Source organism: Corylus avellana, chromosome ca3, assembly GCF_901000735.1.
Source record: "Corylus avellana chromosome ca3, CavTom2PMs-1.0".
Classification (NCBI taxonomy): domain Eukaryota; kingdom Viridiplantae; phylum Streptophyta; class Magnoliopsida; order Fagales; family Betulaceae; genus Corylus; species Corylus avellana.
In genome coordinates this window covers 10,034,311-10,056,939 of record NC_081543.1, presented here as the reverse complement: position 1 = coordinate 10,056,939, position 22,629 = coordinate 10,034,311, and the positions used below count along the sequence as shown (strand labels likewise).

Here is a 22,629-nt window from a genome sequence, read left to right as displayed (position 1 = left end):
CTCATTTGGTATGTTTTTCTCTATTACACAAGGGGGTGTTTTTCTCCATTACACAAGGGTCATTCTTGATGAACTCTTGTTGAAAATAAATAAATAAATTACAAATGAAAACAAACGACCCAACCTAATTGCTTTAGTACAATTTGAATGAGACAGACTTGGCTCATAAGAGGGCCCAAGTCAGTCCTTACGAAGTTGGATAAAGTTATAGGCGCCCTAGGGTCAAATCATAGGCTCAATGAATAAATTTGAGAGGCATAGAAAAATGAGAAATAGTCAGTTTATTTTGACTTAAGTTGGGGCAAACTCCCAATTAAGGTAGTCTTAGTCAGGCATCAAATTGGTAAACAACTGAACTTCATTGATTTAAGTATTTTTAGCAATCGGTTAGCTTCACTTAGCTCAGAAATTGAGGTAAGTAATATACCCTGCTATTTCCAAATAAAAATGCTTTATTTCAAATTAGTTATTATTACAAATGTTTTATGATATAATTGTATATTTTATTTTTAATTATTTGAATGCTATTCATTTGCCAAGTAAACCGATTGAAAATAGGGCTCTTTATTTAGAATATACGCATTTGTGTAAATTCAGGCCTAACTAAACTGGTTGGAAATTAACCTTCCTAAACTAGGTTGGTTCTTAGACTTCAGACTTTGACTACAAGTCTACAATAGTCAACTGCAATACAAGCAAAAATTCCTTTATTTACTATCCAAAATATAAAACGTAATATCTCAATATCTCAGTTCGACCTCAATATCTCAAGACCTCGAGTTAATTTTTTTTTATCTGCTTTAACCATTTTTTAGGTACTATTTACGATATAAAACGTAAAAACAAAATCGAGGTGAACTAAAATAAAATAGTTAAACCATGGAACAAAAATGTATTTAACCCTTATTTATTATATGCTAATTTGGTATCTTTACAAATTCTGACCGGATGCAATACAGGAAGAAAACGCAAGAAACCTTTTTAACCAATTTATTTACAAGAGACTAGTAAACAAAACATAAGATGTAAACCAGAGGAACATGATAAAATTCTTCCTAAACCAGCTTGGGCCAATCTATTTACAATAGACCGGTAAACCATAAACGAAACCTAGGAACCGGCTAAAATCCTTTGGAAGAACCGGTTCCCATAGTCAAACTTCTGACAACCAGATGTCAAACTTATGTCAGCTTTGACCAGGCATTTATTTAGAATAGTGCATACAAAATGCAAAGTAAAGAAGGTAAAACGACTTAGTCGAGTTTCACCTTCGTTTCAGGTGCCGCGATACGGTCTCCGCCATTCGCTATTGAAATACTAGCTGGAGTAAGTTGCATCTCGATTAGTCTGGTTGCACACTCAACCTTGGTGGCAACTTCTTCAGAAACATGTTCTTGCACAAGTTTTGGTTCGTGTCCGCTCAATTTGGGCACCACAATCTAGTGTTTGCATAAAGCTATCGGCGTACGACATTGCCTCCTCAGTCCGATCGCCAAAGGATTTCACTCGACAGCGGAGGCAATTGCAGAAACTTTTTCCACCACACATTGTGGTCCTCGTCGCCTCCTTAGTTCGGTCGCCCAAGGATTTCGGTTAACAGCGGAGGCAATTCCAGAAATTTCTTCCACAACACATTTTGGTTTTTCATCTTCATACATCATGTTTTGTAGAAATGAATATCATTTCATCATGAAAATACTAGAACAACAATGGAACAATGGCAGTGGTGAAGTAGTGAGGCTAAGGCAAAGGATGTGAAGGTGAGGGCCAAGGGTGGATGGTAGTAAAATGGTAAGGTTGAGGCAGGGAATGTGAAGGTGAGGGCAATGAGACAGGCGACGGTTAGCGGTGGTTGTGAAAATGAGATAGGGTGAAATGAGATAGACGATGATGGTGGTATTTATACGTGTGTTCAGGTTGCTTTTTAATGAATTTGCTTTATTGTTTTTTTTTTTTAAATGTGTGTTCAACATTATATTGTCATGTCATCGTTCCCCAGGATGCCACCTAAAGGCGTGAGTTTGGAAAAACCTAGAAAATGCGAGAAAATTCTAGATGGGAGTTGATCAGTGTGTAGGGGCATGTTTTGGTGATTGGAAATCATGTGTTGGAGCTTTGTTGTGGCGTAAGAATGCTTTTGATTGCAAGGTATTTCATTTATCTCGAGTTTTATTTTTCGATTTTGCCCTGTTTTTGTTTTCTCTTTTCGCTGGGAGAAGGATTTTCTGTTTGATAATTTTTTTAGCGGCTTTGAATCGTGATTGAATTCTTCATGTAAGTGTTTTCAATGGCAAAGTGATATATTTGTAACTATATGCAAAACTAATGGATGCATCGGTCCATGCCATAATTTGTAATCTTATAGAAGTATGATTGACATAGATGTGCTAACAACGGTACTAAGGGCTAAGGCTCCAATTATACCTCCCTTTATTTCCAGCAGCCATGTGTGTGAGCCACACTTCAGAAAGGCCCTACCGGGGTCCTTCACTTACTTGTGTGAGCCCCCGCTGGCTCACGCTACTTACCAACAACTCGGCGCTTCGTTGGAACACACCATAGGTCCGTCCAACAACCAATTGGCTTCTCGCCGCTATAATGTGCATCATGCAAGTTTCTCAATCGGTTTCTTTTAGCCTATTGCATACTTCTGCAACTCAACAAGAGAAAGGTTTCTATTCTTGTGAATTAGAAAGCACTAAGAAATATATATAATTCTATTTTTGTTTGTAGTTTAAGGAGAATATTGATATAATTGGTAGTTTAGAAGACATCGACAGTGAAATAGTTTGAGGATTATGTGTTTTTTTTTTTAAAAAAAAATGTAAATATCAAGGGCAAAATCGAGAGTTGTGCATAAATCTATTGAAATTGTGCAGTTTTAGATGAAAATACAAAAAAGCACCTAAACAATTCTTCATTCCTTTACAACTAAAAAGGGTATAACGGTTATTACATCAGACAAAAGAGAAAAACCCGAAAGAAAACACTGTTGAAGGCCGATAGATAGCTTTTAGAATTAAAATAATAAGTTAACACTGTTGGCAAACCGTTGTCGTTTCAGTGCGCACATCTTAAAATGAACTCGCCCGTAGTAAATTATATGCGACTAGGGTTTTAAGATTAGGTACAGCCGCACTCTTATTTCTCTGCCGCATTGGCTTAGGGTTTTCCAGAGCTCCCACCATATTTCTCTCCCACTTTCCCACCATTTTATTTACTTTTTCTCTCGTCCCAAACATATCATTTGTGCCGAATATCAGTTTCATGGAGCTGAATAAGCACTAGGTTTCGTGGTTGCTGTTTACGGTTCGTAAAGCTAGGGTTCTTTCGATTCGGAGCACAAAGGAATGGCAACCATGAACCCTTTCGATCTCTTGGGTGACGACGACAACGAAGACCCGAGTCTGCTCATTGCCGCTCAGCAGCAGAAGCTGGCGTCGCCGAAGAAATCCCAAGCTCCGGTTCAACCCGCTGCTCAGCCGGCTAAGCCAGCGAAGCTTCCCTCCAAGCCTCTTCCTCCGGCTCAAGCTGGTGAGCTTCGATTTCCATTGTTATTGTTTATTGTTTATTTTTTGTTTTTGGTTTTTGGTTTTGAACGATTCATATTCGATTTCCATTTGTTATTGTAATGTATTCAGTGGTTTTAGATTTTTGTCCTCGATACTTAAGTCATTTAATTGTGTGCATACGTGTGGTTTTATTTGTGTATGTTTATATATATTTTGTGTGATGTATATCTTGCTACCTGAAGTGGGTTTTTGTTGTTATGCATTTTTGTTAAGGTTTGGAAACATGACATTTTACGTGCAGTTGTATGCAATATTTACAATTGGGGTATTTTATGACTCTGCGGCGTTGTTGAAATTGGTACCTGAGTATAGTTTGTGTTTATGTAATGAATGTCTAACCTGGGATCTTCTTGCCTGCACTTTTTAACTGAATTCAAAACTTGATTTTCGAAGAAACCCAAGAGAGGATTATACTATATGATGCGTGTAAAGCAAGCTGAGAGCACAATCGCACCCAATATTTGAGATTTTAATAAGCAAACAAGCAGATCTTCAAAGGTTCACTTTGTAGATATGCTTAATAATGTATTCGAACACAATGAAACCCATATTAGCAAAAACGGGGAAAAGGCTCAGCTGTATGAAGCCTTCTATTCTGGTTTTGAGTTCATTTGTTGTCCTTTTGTTGTTTTTTTGCGCGTGTGCACAGGCCTGCGTGAATTTTTTGAAGGCTGGCATTTGAACTGTTTAACTTTGCATTTTCAAAAATTTCAAGTTAAGGATTGGTTAGTTCTATATCTCAATTTTAAGAAATTGCTTCACTATTATGCTTTATGAGCTTAGTTTGTATGATATTTTGTCCTACCCTGCAATGTCCACTTCTTAAATTTTTGGAAGAAAGGAAAATGAAGTTTTCAGTAGAATGTGTTACCAAACTGAGTGCTCACTCCACTGGGGCCAAATGGCTTTGTTTTCACTCTGATTGGAGGGTTCCCAATTTATGAAATATTTGTCAAATATGTTCTCTTTTTGTATTTCTTTTTATGTGATTCACCGGAGCTTTCAAAAAATCTGTTATTCTTTGTTCGCTTGCTGATAAATTTAGGGAAAATATAAACTTGTTCGTTTCTTTTTATTTTGTTTTTTGTTTTGTCTGCTTAATAGTTTTAGTTCAATGTGTGTTTCTAATTCCATAATTTGTATACAGTTACTGCATGGATCTGTATTTTGTTCCAGATGTTGACAAGATCTTATGCTAACATATGGTGCAAAATCATGAATTTTCTATACCTCTTATCTCCCTCCCATTTTATACTCTATTGAGGTTGCTTAACATACGACTTTTTAATTTTAATTTTGTAAGCAAAGTGATAATAGTATACTCTCTCTCGCCGTCCTGTCTGTAAGTGGTGGCCTGTCCGTTTGTTTTTCTTCTAATGTTAAGCTCTCCTGGCTTCGTTGGCATGTCTATGTTCACTATTTCTTTGTGAATCATGTGTTTTTCGTGGAAGCAAATTCCTTTAAAGTTTTTGGTAGTGGGGGATATAAGTTGTAAGAAATTTTTAAAGGAGTAGGGGTGTTCTTTGAGCAGTGGTCTCGGGGAAAGTCACTGTGTCGTGGTTATTGGCCCCAATGGAGGCTGTCTTTCGTGGAGGGTCTAAAGGATTTTGTGAGATCCTCTAGGGTCGAGAACAAAGTGTTCATTGCTCAACATTGTTCCAATAAGCACGGCTGCTTCATGGCCCTTGCAGAGTACAATGGCGGTGGTTGAGGAGGTTTTCTCATATATGTCTGTGTTTGGGTTGTGTCTCTTTGCGCTTTTTTATATATTGATTTACTTATTGCAAGTGTAAAGGACATTTGATTCCTTTATATCGTGATATCTTTTTTAACTTTGTAAATGGCCTTTTGGCTCAGTTACATCTCAAGATAAAGAGGGGTTAGTAGGTGAGGTCATTTGTTCAAGTCCCATGGGTACTAACCATTTCTTAGTTGAAACTTTTCTATTCTTTGTTTATAATGTAATTAATTCTTCCCTCCTTTGTACTGGTTTTATTTATAGATTTTTGTTTATTAGCTATGCTTTAATCCGATTTTCCGTGTCTCATTCATTTTTTTTATTTCCAAAAAGAGTGGAAACTGAAACAGGTATGTTAGATATCCATCCAGAACACTATTGTCTGATCTAATGTTTTTTCTATGCATGCTTTATTGAAGGTTTATTCGCTCAAAAAATCTGATTTATTGGGGGTCCTGGTATTAGCAGCAATCTCTATGTTGTCTCAGAATTTGGGTGTAATTATATGCATGTCTCTATTATGTTAACATATATATTTTTTTTTTTTGAGTAGTGAGGGAGACAAAGAGTGAAGTGGGGCGTGGAGGGGGCCGTGGTGGTGGACGTGGGTATGCACGTGGACAAGGTGGTGGATTTTCTCGGGATTCAGTTAACAAGGAGAATAACTTTGGCAACAACAATGGATTCTCTGGAGGGTACAGACCAACTGAAGAGGGAGATGCGGGGAAGACCTTTGAGAGGCGTGGCTCAGGTGGGCCACGCAGTGCCTTCCGTGGTGGTCCTCGTGGCGGTTTTAGCAATGGAGAGGATGCTGAAGGAGAACGTCCACGAAGGATATATGAGCGCCGCAGTGGGACTGGACGTGGGTTAGTTTTTTTAATTGAGATTGTTTTCAATATTACAATAGAAAATATTATTTGTGCTTGCATTTCTACTGTTCATCATTTGAGTGATTAAAATTCTATCTTTTATATACAGTAATGAGATTAAACGTGAAGGATCTGGTCGTGGTAACTGGGGAACTCCAGATGATGAAGTTGCTCCGTAAGTATCTTTGTTGCCACTTTAGGCAGTCTTATCAAAACTCGACTGACAATATACTCATTATGCTACAATGTGTTGTGATGTCTATTTATATCTATATCTGCTCTTTTTTCTCCTCCAAATTAAGGGACACTGAGGAGCCTGTAACTGAAAATGATAAGAATGTTGTTGCTGAGAAACAATTGGGAGAGGAAAATGCTGGTCATGATAACAAAGAGAATCCTGTTAATGAGTCTGAAGAGAAGGAGCCCGAGGATAAGGTAAATCATCTTGTTGTTCAGGATATCTGATATCCGGATTTACATGTTCTCCAGCATTTACATTGGCTGCCAGCAAAAAAAACGACTAAGATCCACAAGAGTGGTGGTTCTAATTCATCAAATTTTCTGGCAATAATGTGAGACAGTGTGACTTGCTTGCTTAAAAAAAATAAAAGAAAAATAAAACCCAAAGACTTGTTATGTTGAGGACTAGTAAGAATAATAGGGATGAATCTAAGCTCCAAATGTTGATGTGTGCACTTCTCTAATTGGACAATACGATGGTAGAGTTTCCTAGTAAAGCCCTATGATAAACATGTCTAGTCCTATTTAAAAACAATCATGTGACAGATAGCTTTCCAACTCCATTAATCCGTACACTTTCTGCTTTTGTCCAAAATGGATTTTTGCATTTTGGATGGCCTTTTCTAGAAAGAAAAAAAATATTCTTCCTGGTCTGGGATTTGCTTGAATTTGCTTACCCTGTTAAGCACTGGAGGTTTGACCAGCATAATCAATTACTTTTATACCTGGAGACTAGACTAAAAAAATACTTGTTCCCTAAGATTATACTGTTATCACGCTTTAAAATATATTATGATGGGAACCCACCACGATAAAAGTGTTATTTGACAGCAAATTTGCTCCACTTAGGGTGAGGGAGACAAAAACCACATAACTGTTTGATCAAACGATTCAGTGAACTATCCCTCTCCCAACTTCAATACTCATAGGACTAAATGCAAGATAACAACAATGCCACTCAAGTGGCTTATTCGAATTCAAATACTAACAACTAACTTGATGACTTCATTAGGATAACCCTTATCTTCTCTACTTAAGTTTTATACTTTATCTCTTAGTTCTGGTTCTTGGGTTATAGTTATACGCTTTAATGAATTTCAATTACGAGGCAAGATTTTTGGTATGGTTGTCATGAGACAATATCTCAGATAAGATCATAGGAGTGTGGTCCGAGATGAATAAGATCCCAAATAACGAGAGAGATGTAAAAAGCAAGTCTGATTACGCTTACGCTTTATTCCCTAATCCTAAATGGAATGTAATGACATAGGGTTATATATATAATTTATCAGATCATCGATTCATGTACCAAATATTTCCATATCCATACATGCGATATTGAAGTCCATTCCTATTATATTTTGTGTTTTATCAGAGATGGTTACTGGTTGTGTGAGAGTTTACTTGTTATAGGTTTTGAGTAACTCTTCCAATCCACTTTAAAGGTTTATGCATTGTCTGAATAATCATGATGAGATTCAGAATAAATGTGCAATTTTCATCTAATAGGTTACTGTTTTCCATATAATCCAAAAATTGCCTGATATTCTTGTTGATACACATAATAGGAGATGACTTTAGAAGAGTATGAGAAGGTACGTGAAGAGAAGAGAAAGGCTTTGCTTGCATTGAAGGCTGAGGAAAGGAAGGTTGATTTGGACAAAGACTTAGCGTCCATGCAGCAGCTTTCAAGTAAGAAGGGAAATGATGACATCTTTATCAAACTGGTGAGACCCTTAAACCTATTTAATTTGATATGCCTGATACTTGTATGTTGACTTGTTAGTATTTGGTTTCCAGGGTTCTGAGAAGGACAAACGTAAAGATGCTGACAAAGAAGAGAAAGCAAAGAAGGTTTGCCTGTCTTTATTATGCATGAACTTAAATTTGATGTTTTTATTTTAAGCGGTAATCAGACATGGTGTGACTGCTGTTTTTTAGTGGCCCGTATAGCACATACTATTTATGCAGCGTATCTTTTGTCCATCAACAAGAAAAAAGTCTACTTGCATGCTACTTGTTCCTGTTGATTTTACAAATGAACTTGTAATATGGAATGCATGCCTTAAGTTTGTGAATGGCGGTAAATGTTGATATTGTGGTGGGCCAGCAGAATAGGCTCATCAGCAGAGCTGAACTTGTAAGCATCATTGGTATTGGCTGTCACTCTTGTCCTCATTGTAGACTTTTGTATTTGCATTCCATTGGTTAGACATGCACTTAAATCCGATGATCTGCTGTTTCAAATGTTCACTGACTGCGATATTATTTAACTGAAACGAATTTGTGATCAGTTTTTTGGTCAAAGAATACATCCTACAAGTTCTTAGAATGTTGGGTGAACATTTGCCTGTTTCACTGATTTGGACATAAATTGTCATGCTGTGGTGTGAAAACGTATAGAGGATATCTTTTACTATGTCTTGATGAAAATGATCTCTTTGTTTTACTTTTATCAAGATTACTGGTACATGCTTCTTATTATCATAATAAAATTTGATTATTAAATCTCTATTATGCCACGATCTCATGAATACTTGTTAGTCTTTTAATTAATTGATTGATTAATGGTTGTAGTCTGTGAGCATAAATGAGTTTCTAAAGCCTGCTGAAGGGGAGAGGTACTATAGTCCTGGTGGTCGGGGTCGAGGCCGTGGCCGTGGCAGTGGTTCAAGAGGTGGATTTGGTGGAAGTAGCAGGAGCAATGTTGGAGCCGGAGCCCCTGCGATTGAAGATCAGCGCCAGTTCCCCTCCTTGGGTGGCAAATGAGATTTCACCACTTATTTTGGTGTCTTATCATTTCAGGAGTTTGAGTGGCAGGTTATCCACAGGCATACTTTAAACCATCTTTAATATTATGTTTTAAGAGTGCATATTTTAGATATTATGTCTTGGACCTGAGAATTCGTGCATCAGTTTTGATTTGAGTAGGTGGAGAACACAGTTATTTTTGGGCATCTTGATTCTTGTATCTGTTTACTTATAGCTTTTAGGAATGGAGGAGCTTTTAGTGTTGGATAGCTTCTTAGTCGAAAAGGTTCTCTTATCGGGAGATCCTCTTATTGGCGCTAGATGCTGCATTTTTCTTTCTCAATTTAACATTGCTAAAACAAGCTGCCAAAGTAGGGTTCGTGTGTTGGGAATGGAGTTGCGATTTAAATTTGGCTTAGGCCTTGTTTGTTTTGGCGTAAATTATTTTTTAAAAATTGTTTTTCCTATTTGCGAGTGATCGGTGAGGTGGAAAATGTTGGTCAACCTAGTTGATCAGGAAAAATAACCATGACAATGTGTAAAATGGGTTGTGCATTTTATTTGCATAACCAATGTTTCACCACGTGTAATTGTAAGAGGAATCTTTATGAGGTCTACATGAAAGACAAGAATTTCAACCAAAACTAAAATAAGGGCAAACGAATGCCCAAATAACATAATAGTAATTCCTTTTGAAGTTCACAATGAATCTCCTCCCTTCAAAATTTGTACAGCCTTTGTACCAAAATTTGTATGAGAAGAATCTAATAAGTTTAGTTATGCAACAATATTTGCTTATTTTATGTACCAGCTAAACAATGAAAAATGTTTTCAGCTAAAATGTATTTTCCAACATTAAACATTTTACGTTAAAACAAATGGAACATTAGTTAGGTCTTGTGAACGAGGCTTAAGTTGCGGGCTAGCCTTTGTTTAGATAATAGGAGAGCATTCCCAACAGACTCCCCATAAGGGAGTTTGTTCTCTAAGTTTAGAAAATATGTCAGAGTTTGCTTCCTAAGTTTAGGGAATATATCAAAAAAATCGTAAAAAAATCTCACAGCAGACTCTTTAAATGATTCTTAAACATTATGATTGCTACAGTGGAGCCCAATGTTTTGGGTTCTACTATTGCAGTTCTACTATTGCAATCCTTATGATTATTAAAATAAAATTAAAAAAAATGATTCTCTCTCTTCTCTCATCTCTCCTCTCTCCTCTCATGTCTCACAATTCTCTCTCATCTCTTCCCTTATATATATAATATAATTAAAAAAAAAAACAAATATTTTAATGATATAGGAAATGGTTAAAGGAAGCTATTGGGATGTATTTTGACATAGGGAAACAAAAAGTAGTTTAGATCTTTAAATGTAGGGAAAATGACGAGGAAACTGCTGGAAATGCTCTTACACCTTATAAAACTATGTTTTAAGAATGCTTTTGATTTATGATATAATATACTCTTATTTCTATACTTAAATGATTTTGATTATCACTTGCAAAGTCAAAATGTTATTTCGTAAAAGAGTTATGCCTGTATTGCAAGTGTTTTGTTGTCATTTATTTGTTGGGATTTTGCACATAAAATAGCACAGCAAATTTAACATCCCTTAGAACTTTTGCTTCAAGATAAATAAGGCTAGATTTATAATTAAATATATAAGTTCATGATACTTACAATCGAATTCAACTTCTCCTAGGCATGTATGAGTATATAATTATGCTTGAAAATCTTTTTGCATGTTGAACATGGATGAAAATGTTCTTTCTTGTTCTTGTGGAATTGATTCCTCTATTAAATTCTCTTTGATGACTGAATGTGATCTCACAAACTATTCTCAAATCTAAAGAGTAGCAAAAAGCAAAAGGTTGAGAGAATAAATTTTATCTCTTGTATATTTCTTACAACACTCTGAATTATGTTTTTGCTTCTATGGATCCTCTATATTCAGATTTGCTTAGAAATGTGGGAAAAGAGCATTCTATAATCCACTAGAACTAGGATGTAACTCCTAGTGAAATAGGAGTCATGTCATGGTCACAAGGGGAACAGCCGGCCATGGGGGAATTAATTCCCCCATGTGCTAATTAGAGCTAGGCATTCCTAGAAGCCCAAGGCTCTAGGCTTGGGTTTTATATTATTGCTCTAATGCTTTTTTAACTCTGCTTAAGTTAGTGGGATTAAATCCTTGAGCCTAATGACTTTCAGCCCATATGAATTAAATGCATGAGCCCAATCCTCTTTTAATTCCTAAAACTCAATCAACCCCAAATAATAAGTCACTTAGAAATTAATTCCTTGCCTCATGTTTTATAAAATAAAATAACTCAAATAAATAAATACATAGCTGAGACTCAAAACAAATAGTCAATTTACATTAGTTCAAAGAGGGATCTAAATGAAAAAAACATATAATTAGCTCTAATAGGCATGTGACACTTGTCATCCATGACTTGTCACACGACACTATTAATAACATTTGATTCCACTAAACAAATGTGACTATACTCTAATATGTATTTTTTATTTAATGAATTAATCTTTATAACATACTTATTTATTACATGTTACCCCTCTATGAAATCATTTTGTAGTTGAATCAAAGTCTATACACACTCTAAAGTGAAAAATCTCATGTGCATATATGCATATGCTTTACTCTTTGTCAAAACTGTTGTTTTTTTCCCAAGAGCGTAATGACATTTTAATTCCAAATTTTCCTAGTTTTCTCTACAAGAGATTTCCTAATTTTTTCAAACGGTCAAAATTTAATTTCAAAATTTTCCATGAGAAAGAGTAAGATGGTGGAATTAAATCTAAACCATTACAAAACTACAAGAATTATCCTGTTGTTTTTCTACAGCACCTAAACCAAATCCAAATAGTATAAAATATAGGGGAAATATCAAAATCACATTGTGTTTTCATATGGTTAAAAAACTTATCAAATATTCTGCCCTAGTCAATCAAATATTTCAACAGTCAAACACCATAATTTTTTTATTCTCAAGATTTCAATAATGGAAAACAAATTATTTTTACCTAAAAATATTTTTTATTGGAAGCTTTTTAGAATAAAATATATTTTCCATCACATTCAGAACGTGACTGTGGTTTCTGACACGGGCTCAGCACAAAAAAAAAAAAAAAATGGCGTACAAGATGTTCACCAATATTCCTAATTTGTACAAATATTTTTAAAATCAAATACATTCAAAAGAATGAAATTTCAAGAAAAGTGCTGAAGAACAACTGGCAAGTAAAATAACAATATCAAGTGTATTAGGAAGAGGACTAGTTTTACATGCCCGAAAAACAGACAAACATCACGAACCCACTAATACTTCTTCCCCTTTAAGAAGAGCAGCAGCCAGACTTCTGGTTCACAGGCTGTCCCCTAATCTGCACTGTCGGAGGCCTAGCATTGCTCATGGGTTGGCTTGCCATCCTGCAACAAGGAACCAACATAAATTATAAAAAGCTCAATTATTTAGGAAGGTATGTAAATAATTACGAGCATCTCTAGCAATATTATGCATTTTAGCTATTACAAGATGTTTTACTCTATTATCTTTTAAAAAACAAAAACAAAAAAAAAAAAATTCTTAAATCACCAAGAGAGGAGAGAAAAATGATTAAAAAAAGAATACATAAGCTAAAGCTAATCAAAAATCAAAATACGTATCGTACAGTGAAAAAAACACAACAAAACCAAGCAACAGTCGAGAAACTTGTGAATAAACATTGCAAAACCACCAAAACTATTCAGTCTTCTTTTCCATCTATATGACAGCATGAAAGTCATACATACAAACACAGTACCTGTTCTTGATTTCGGCAGCCATGGCCATGAAAGCCTGTTCCACATTAGTCGAACTTTTCGCACTTGTTTCCATAAAAGGGATACCAATTTCATCCGCAAATGCCTAACAAGGGAAACAGCATGTTCAAATATTACACTTGAGAGACTTTTCGAGTAATATAGCCTTTTCAACAGATACAATGGAAACCAGCCTATTTAGTATTACCTTGGCTGTCTCATAGGACACAACTTTATTTGCCGTGAGGTCACTCTTGTTGCCAACTAGAAGCTTGTTCACATTTTCACTTGCATAGCGGTCAATTTCGTTCAACCATTGCTTAACATTGTTAAAGCTCTCCTGATCTGTGACATCATAAACAACCTGTCCAGATAGCCCCCAGCATGAGACAGATTTCTTACAATAGGAGCCATCTGAGAAAGGACAGAAGCAAGCAAATAAAATAGAAAATTCAGACTTACAATAATCCCATGAGCCCCACGGTAGTAGCTGCTAGTGATTGTCCTAAAACGTTCTTGCCCAGCAGTGTCCCACTGAATATTAAGAGAACAACAGAAATGAATCGGGCAATTCACAATAGCACAAAGGAGATTCCTCAAGTGGGAAAATGCTTTCCTTTTATCTTTTAATGGATATGTCCTACTTACAATTTAACTCCAATTCATTGAAATTCATCTTATTATCAACCAACAAGACAACGCACTTTGACAACCATGTTGTACAAACTTTATTCTTCTTCACAAAACCAGCAATACAATACTATAATATCACCAATATAGAATAATATCATGTGATAAAAAGATTAATTTCTTGACAAATATGAACATTTGGAACTAATTTTAAGTTCAGACATTTCAAAATATTAGGGGGGGGAAAAAAAAAAAAACAATATAAAAGCATGTTTCCAGAACAGAATGAGTAATCTATATGACATTGGAACTTCAATTCAATTGAAATCATCACCAACACTATTCATGAGACTAAAATTGTCCATAATAAAAGAAGCGATAGCATAGCAATCCATTAACTTACAATTTGGAGTTTAATGGTCTTCCCATCCTGTTCCACGGTGCGAATTTTCTACACATCAAAGATTATACAAAATTTATTGCTGAATATTTATGTTGTAAATATCAATGGTTCAAGCCAACAGTTTGGAAAACAAAGACTTACAAAGTCAACTCCAATAGTGCTTATGTAGCTATCCAGATATGAATCATCCTGGTTTGCAAAGAATAAAATATAATTATAAAGCATATAAAAATTGTCTCTTTAAAACAAATTATCATCATTTGGCCTAGAAATCTTTGATCAGCTAAGCAATCACATAAGTATATTTTCTGACCACATTAGTGCAAGATGTATCCTATCAATTTGCATGACAAACCATATAAACACAAGTATGTTTTCATTTGGCTATGCTGCATTCAAGGTTAACGCCCAACACTTAAATTCAGTTTCAAATGGACCAGATCACAATTACAAACTATCTAATTCTTGATTCCTTCTCACAAATATACCAGAGCAGAAAGCATGGACATTTTCTTTTTTCTTTTTTAAACAATAAAACCTAGATTGGGCTAATAGAAGATAAGAACAGAAAGGCACTAAGAACTTACAGCAAACCTCAGAAGCAGACAAGATTTGCCAACACCAGAATCTCCAATAAGCAAAAGCTTAAACAAATAGTCGCTGCAAATAAGAGAAGAAAAAAGACAAAAAAAATTGCACGTCACCTCTATGTTAATAATAGAAACATAAGCTACAAATACATACACACTAGCAAATGAATTGCACCACAGCACATACACAGACTGTCTTCAAAATAAAATGAAATTTCAAATGCACTAGTGCAGGCTTTAAATATATACAACTACAGTCAAATATTCACAGAAATTCATAAAACCCAACAAGCTCAACCAAGCTCATCACCCAACATTTCTGCCCACGGTTACTGATCAAAATCCATGCCAAAGTAAATAAAATTTCCACAATCACATTTTACACAAATTCATAATTCAAATAAGATATCACACAACTCTTACGATCATGAAGAGCAACAACACTATTTTTCCTTAATTTTTCTTGAAACATTTTGCTCGTACAGCCAATTATACGTTAACCTTCACGCAGCAAACAGGATTTCCCACACTTTCAAGCAATCAACCAAACCTCGTATAACAACCAAATTAGCTGAATTTCCAATCTTACACCAAACTTTCCATTCCTATTTGCAACCAATTCGGTATGATAATAAAAGAAATAGGACATTATGCGAAGAGATCTTATAGCTCATACACCATCACGTCATTACAAAGCAGTTTCTGACTACCACAAACAGAATTGACCGAAACGGGTCAACGGATCTTGCACCGAAACCTCTAGATCTAAATATTTGTTTTCCAATTTCAAACGCACAAATCATCAAATCAAAATTATTAATCGAAACATAGCAGCGCGAATTTAAAACAAAAAAAATGAAAGAACGAATTTTTGAAGCCCTTGAACAATAAAACATCACAGATCTAAACGAATTCGACAAAAAATCAGATAATTTAAGCAGCACAATTAAAGGAATATAATTTAAACGCCTTGGAAACAGAAATTAAATTGGGAAAAAAAAATTGACGATGATTAAGCTTACTATTCGGGATTCATGGCTGGTTTGGGTAAGGGATCGATTGAATCACGAGAACCTGGAGGAGACGGAGTCGAAATGCTGTATCCTGTGGATAATTTGACCGTCACCAAGAAGAGTCGCTGGAGAGAGAGAGAGAGAGAGAGAGAGAGATCTACAATGGAAAGGAGAAATCGAGGAAATGGGAATTGAGGGGTCGGGGTGCGTGTTTTAAAAGGACCCGGAAAGGCGGAGCTCCATGAGTTTTGGCTTTGGGGGGGATGAGTGTGGGTGACGTAGCAACAGGAACAGCATCTTGCCACGTGTTCCACAGCCTGACTCAATTTACGAAAGCGGACATTCTTTTCTTAGCTCACATTGCTAAGTTTTTTTTTAAAAAAATAATAATAATAATTAAGATTTTTATTTTTTAAATGTTCGCACAAGATAAAGAAAATGAGGGAGAAAAATTCAAATTAGTAATTTATGCTTCATTCATCTTATGCGGACATATCAAAAAAAAAATTAGTAATATTTATTTCATAATACGTGATTTTCAGCCGATTAAATTACTCAATTAAAATAATTAAAAAGTTTATTCACTTTGAGAATCCTCACTGCATGCCACTAGCATGTCCACCGCCATGCACACCCACCTGTTCACACAACTAACCTCAGTTTGGTCGCATGCTTATACACACCGTCAAACTTTTGCAGCTACTCTCTACTAAGGGTGTACAAACGATTGGTTATTAACCTGCATAACTACTTTTGTACGTAGTTGGATAAAATCGCTAACCACATACGGCTCTGGAAATGTAATACTTAAAACTATAACTTTAATCATCACTCGTTTGTTTTCCTTTTATACGCTATTTAGGATTTCTGATTCTTTCTGTAACATGTGCATTGCTGTCATTTGGTATATAGGGTTCAAACAATCAACTGTGTTCGAAACTTACTGAATGTGTGTCTATCTTTTTACCTTCGATTTCACCACTCTAACCCTGATGTTCGACTTCTTCCTATATATACATACACACATAATAGTACATTAAGAAAACGAATGGTTCGATTAGCGGTTTTAGGGATAGACAAAAATGGTTAATAACCACAAACCACCTACTCTAATGTAAAATATATTTAATAGATATTTGTGGATTTCTCATAGTTGGTGTTGTTGCGCATGCAACGATTTTTGTTGTAAGAGACTATGATCCAACTACTCGATACAGTGACCTCTTAGATAGTGTACTTAGGCATGATATCATGATGCAATCATATCACACCTCAATTGCGTATGTATATTTTTAGGCTTTCACAATTTTAGTTTGTATATCCATAATGATACCATGAACGCTTTAGGGCGCCATCCCCAAAATATATACAATTACAAACCGTCTTTGCTCAATAGACATAAAACGCTTATTTTTTAGCACTCGGTGCAACAACTCGTGCAACAGCAAGCACCAGTTTGACTTTGGGAGGGGCTTTTGTAGTGTCGGTGGGTGGAAAAATTGCTTTGTTACCTATTCCAATAGGCATTGCAAATTTTTTGGTACATCACATTCATGCATTTTATGATTCATGTGACGATATTGATACTAAAATGACATCATTTTGGTGTTTAATACCATTTAAAATAGGCTCTAAATAGTCTAAAAACCATTTAAAAATAGGCCATAAAAAGATGCTCAAGATAGGTCCAAAACATTAAAATTTGCCCAAAAGGTTCACATCTAAAAAGTTGTTAATGCGGTGTAGTTTTAGGTTTCAATAACCACTAATCATCAGTTATTTTAAAACCACTATGCGATTACTAAAATTTAATAACTAACTAAGACAATTAAGGTTATAAATAATAATTGTTAACTGTAATTGCTTGTACATCCTTACTCTCGACCACTAGTGTTTGTGGGTCTCATAGCGACTCTCACAATAACCAAGCTCGCCACTTGTCTTTTACTTGCTTTGTCGTTGTGCTCGTTGCTACTCGTCCCATGCTCACCACCAAGCTCTGCCCCATGCACACAGAGAGAGAGAGAGAGAGAGAGAGAGAGAGAGAGCAACAACCTTGATCCTCTCTTAGGGTAAAATGTAAGTATATCTTATAGAAATAGTTTAAGGGAAGTCATAAGTGCATGCTTGGTTTAGTATGATTATGTGATAGAGAATGGATCATTGCATATGACACCAAATCATGACATAGTTTAATGGAATGATTAGTACATCAATAATTGTCACATGTTCGAATAGCCACAACTTTGCCTAATTTTCAAGAAATTTTGAACGAAAACCCTAACCACCGCCACCCACACTTGTGCTACAAAGAATTTAAAATTCAAGATGATGACCAAAGAGGGAGGAAATAATGATAGACATTAAAATGAATTACTTACTTAAGAGCAATGTTATTTAGTAGATTAGATATATTACACATTATTTTCTTGACCATATTTTTTACAAATTCATCATTGAATTTATGGACTCATATGTGGATCCTACAAATTTAATAGTAGATTCATCCATCCGTTATAAGGAGATGGATGAAAAATGTGATGGAGAATGATTTTTATCATTTTTCTTAATAGATTGTTATAGATGGTCATACAAGTGGGATGATATGATACTAAAATCAGCTTTGACAACTATTCTTCAATTTAAGGTTCACGTTATCAAATTGTATGAGAATTGTATAATGGTCTACTAAATAATATTACTTTTCCCGTATGAAAAAAAGAATGTCAAAATTTACTAAAAACCCTAGGTTTGGAACCCTAACCCAGACCAAGAAGGGAACTATATCCTTAGCTTGGGTTAGACAATCACACATGAGACTTGCCTAGGCTTTTATCAAGACCAACTCACTTCTCTCTCCTTAATGTCCGGTACCATTGCCCCGCCACTCTGTATGTCTTCTTGTCGTTGGGTCAAAGTCATTATTCACTCCAGTTACAAGGGAGACCTCTCTTCGCATACCAACCCGAAAATGTAAAAATTTATTGTAGAAATTTATTATTAATATTATTAAAAACCCAAACGAAAAGTATGGGATATTAGGAAAAGGATCATTTCCATTTCAAATGAAATGGAGATGACCCATTTAGCGCATTTAGTAAAAAATGAAATGAATTGATACATTTAGTGCATTTAGAGGACAAATTTGGCCAAAAAAAAAAAAACTTGGCCCAAAAAAGAAATGGACAAAAAAGAGAAATGGACAATACGCACTAAAAATGGACGGGATCCGTTTCAGGGATATTAAACATATTAATTTGTAGGAAATTTCTCTGCAACCGGCGTGGCCGCGTGGGAGTTGCCTTGTTAGACTACTACTTGAGTCTTGAAGTTGAACGCAAGCAACAAAGCAAGCAAAGCACTTTCGAAGCGACCCTCTCTCTCCGTCTCTGTGCCTATCTGTGTTAATCGCAAGAAGAATAGAAGATGCACAGGTCGTCAAGCGCTCCCAGAGTCTCCGAGGAGTTCTTCTCGCTACCTTCATCGCAGTCTTCCTCAGACGCCGACCAACTACTTCCCACATGCGATCCCCTCTCCCACGTCGCCAAGAAAGAACGGTCCCGTCTCAGATCCGCCGAGTCCGCCGTCCACGCCATCCCTCTCGTTCTCCTGCTCTGCGCCATCATCCTCTGGTTCTTCTCCACCCCTGGTAAGTGATAATGATAAAAAAAAAAAAAAAAAAAAAAAGGAATAAATTTGCAATTCCTTGCTGGCCCATTTGCTCAGTTTTTCAATTCTTTTCTGGGTGTTTTAACATGTTTGATGAATTATCTTGATAACGTTTTTGTTCTTGTCTGTTGGTCCTTTTCGATTTCAATTGAAAATGGGCAATCAACTGTTTGTGAAAAAAATGTGGCTTTAAGCTCCTATTATCACCGGCTTTTACTAGAAACTTAAAAGTCTATAGTTTCATTTTTGGGAAAAATTGTCTTAGGGCATCCATTACTCAGTTTTAGCCTATCAAATTTTGGTAATTCGTTGGTGCGGTTGTTATTGTTGTGGTTGCCAATGAGCTCTCACTCTAATCGCACCTTCTCGATGGATGGAGGGTGTGATAATTTGTTCAAGATCTACTGGTGTGTGTATTGCGTACCAATTAAAAAAGTAAAAGTTGTTATTTACAGAACCGTGTTTTAGATTAAGTTATCCCTATCCTTGGCTGTGAGTTGCATATGGTAATGGAAGCTTAAAAGGCTTGAACTTATGGAATATTACAGCTATAGGGAAAGCATTCGAAGTTTGTTGCTATTTTTTCTTATTTTTGTTTTTATACTTTTAGTTGATATTGGTGATGCAGTAAATTGCACCCCCAACTTCACGTCAAGAGGGCTTACAAAAGAAAACAAAAATTAACACGTAGATTTGTTGGGTGTGCTGGTGGATACCTCTGATGCTTAAGTCAGTGAAGGGCTTAAAGAAAAGATTGGATTTTGGAATAGCAAATGTATTGAGAGATGGATGATTTATACCTGAAATGGCCATCTCTTCCTTACATATGCGGATGACTTCTCCCCTTGTATGACCTAGACTATGCGTCGCTCAGCCAAAAGGTACGTGGCGCTACCTGACACCCAATAACAAGTGTAGGAGGCAAGAGGAGCATTTGCTCGAATTCCCATTCCTCTCCAGACATGAAAAAGAACTTCGGACCACCTCTTGTTGCTGAAGTACTTAGTCAACAAGACTCCGGTCAGACTTCTAGGATTGAAAGCTCCAAACCTCGTCACCTTGCGACTCAAGCAATAACAGTATAGGAAGTCTCCAACCATGGGCTAGAGAATGGAGCAAGCCAGTAAAATTCGCTAGTTGTTCTGCATTAGCTGAGCCAGAGCCAAGTTCAGACGGGCCAACACCGCTCAGATCTAGCTTGGGATTAGGAACCTTAGGCTTTGTTTGGCAAATAGTTTTGTAGTAAGTTTTTTGTTTGAATAGTAATAAAAAGTGAATGATGTGATATAACTTTTATGAGAGAAAAATGAAAAAAAAAAATAGTTTTGAAAAGATTTACTTTTTTTGGGGAGAAGTGAAAATAAGGATTGTGGGAGAAGAAAACTGTTTGCCAAATGGTGCCTTAGTCTTCCCTCAAAATCTCCTTGTAGAGGCATACCTCGTCCATCCTAACCGGAAAGAGCAACCCCTTGTTGCGTCGAGGAGCCCACAACAACATTGAGTATGTAATATCATACTTCGAGCCAAGGCAGCCCATATCATTGTCCATTAATTCTGATGCCAATTGCTCCCTTCGAATGCGTCTAGTTGAACAGGATTGGCCATCAGGCCCAAATGACTTTGACGCAGCTTGGTTGTTGTTGCGAGCCATCTCAATAAAGAAAGAGAAAACATAGAAAGCAAGCTACTTTAGAGCAAAGAAAAGTAGGGAAGATCTGAAGCACAACAGAGGAAGGTAGAGCAAAAACCAGTCGCCAGAGGGAGGAGAGTGAACAGACAGAGTATTACTCTCTTAAACTGCTCCGAAATTTAGTTTTGAAATTTGAATCAACAACGGCTCAAATACTTCCACGTGGACTTGTAGAGGAAGCGACCGAGGCATGACGGTCCCAACCAAGGCTGATAGACATCCATTGCATTGAATGCGACCCTGCAGGCGAAGGTTGCTGAAACTCTAGGAGCTCAGATACCCAACATGGATTCTCATCATCCTACTGATAAACCTTGTCCAACATGGGAATTGGGATTTTTGATGTACCAATATCCACTTGATTGGGCTTTGGTTGAAGAGGCTCATTGAAGCCAAATATGTAGGCCCTCGAAAACGCCAACTATTTGGGACCAATAGCTTGGTCTACTCCTGGACTAAGAAGCGAGGAAGGGCGCGTAGTAGAGGATCACCCCTTTTGCCACCTGGGTGTACTGTCCCTATATTCCCTACAAGAAATCAGGTAACACCCATAATGAACCAAGAGGTATGTGGCACTGCCTGACACCGAATAACGAGCATAGGAAGCAGGAATGCAGTGCCACTATCCTGCCAAGGACGTACCCCCATTAAAGGACACTAACCGAGCACCACACTATAACAGTGTCTTGACCAATGACTGAGTGACACGGGGCCTAGGTAATGCAAGGGGAGAATTCCTCCTCGTATGTAAGAAAGAGACGGCCATTTCAGGCATAAATCATCCATCTCTCAATACACTTGCTATTCGAGTATCCAATCTTTTCCTCAATGCCCTTCGTTGGCTTAATCATCGGAGGCATCCTCTACCAGTATACCCAACAAGTCTCCATGCTAATTTTTGTTTCCTTTTGTAGGCCTTCTAGACCTAAAGTTAGATGTGCGATTTACTGCATCATCAAATATACTAATTAAAATTGATTTTATTGTTGGCAGAATTGAGGGCTTGAAGTTTGACAGCTATGTCGTGGTTTTGCTCGTATACTTGGAGCTGACGGACTTTGATTCAACCAAACAAGTTTTACAACACCAGCCAACAACACTATTTGAGAAGCCTACTGAGCGAGGTCATTCATATTTGTAAGTGAGTTATGTTTGGCATTTTATATGAACAAAAAGATATTAAATGTCGAATTCTGTTATTATGAAAGCAGAGAGCATGATTTTCAATAAAATTCCTTTAATTTTTGTGCGGTTTATGCAAACTTCAATGTGCATATTATGATTTATAAAGATGAAAGTCACCTAATCACCTTTTAGTATGTATGTTCCATTGTTTATTCTGGCTTACCTTGCTTGTTGAATAATTCCAGTGGGTCTGTGATGATGAGCCCATAGAAAGATGAAAGACACAAGTAAAAGGTTGATTGCCATTGAAACACAAGCCTTTTTCCCGTATGATGCTGCATCTTTTTCCATGGAATTTTCTTTATTGACTAAACGGTTGCTTGACGATTGACGAAAGATATGGTGGTTGATTCCATACATATGGTAGGCCATGCAGATCGCCTTTGATGAGAGAGGCGTTTATCCATTATTTTGGTCCCCCAAATGGTTCACGCAAGGTCTTTCACCTAGGAACC

The 22,629-nt window shown here is 36.4% G+C and overlaps 3 protein-coding genes across 3 annotated transcripts; 2 read left to right on the top strand and 1 right to left on the bottom strand.

Annotated features, from left to right (window-relative positions):
- Nucleotides 1–3,130: 3,130 nt before the first annotated feature.
- Nucleotides 3,131–9,376, top strand: LOC132174840 (RGG repeats nuclear RNA binding protein A-like). The gene is made up of 7 exons (XM_059586536.1): nt 3,131–3,534; nt 5,864–6,176; nt 6,289–6,354; nt 6,482–6,614; nt 7,988–8,146; nt 8,220–8,273; nt 8,997–9,376. Exons 1-7 carry the CDS (start codon nt 3,351–3,353, stop codon nt 9,186–9,188), a joined length of 1,101 nt encoding a protein of 366 aa, XP_059442519.1. The 5' UTR covers nt 3,131–3,350; the 3' UTR covers nt 9,189–9,376.
- A 2,961-nt stretch (nt 9,377–12,337) lies between these two features.
- On the bottom strand, nt 12,338–15,851 carry LOC132175027 (GTP-binding protein YPTM2). The gene is made up of 8 exons (XM_059586825.1): nt 15,640–15,851; nt 14,615–14,687; nt 14,169–14,216; nt 14,028–14,075; nt 13,457–13,528; nt 13,203–13,358; nt 12,997–13,100; nt 12,338–12,622 (listed from the first exon to the last, which is right to left on the bottom strand). The coding sequence occupies exons 1-8, from the start codon at nt 15,651–15,653 to the stop codon at nt 12,529–12,531; spliced, it is 609 nt and encodes a 202-aa protein (XP_059442808.1). The 5' UTR covers nt 15,654–15,851; the 3' UTR covers nt 12,338–12,528.
- Nucleotides 15,852–18,897: 3,046 nt separating this feature from the next.
- Nucleotides 18,898–22,243, top strand: LOC132175026 (uncharacterized). The gene is made up of 2 exons (XM_059586824.1): nt 18,898–19,279; nt 21,983–22,243. Exons 1-2 carry the CDS (start codon nt 19,057–19,059, stop codon nt 21,994–21,996), a joined length of 237 nt encoding a protein of 78 aa, XP_059442807.1. The 5' UTR covers nt 18,898–19,056; the 3' UTR covers nt 21,997–22,243.
- The last annotated feature ends 386 nt before the right edge of the window (nt 22,244–22,629 follow it).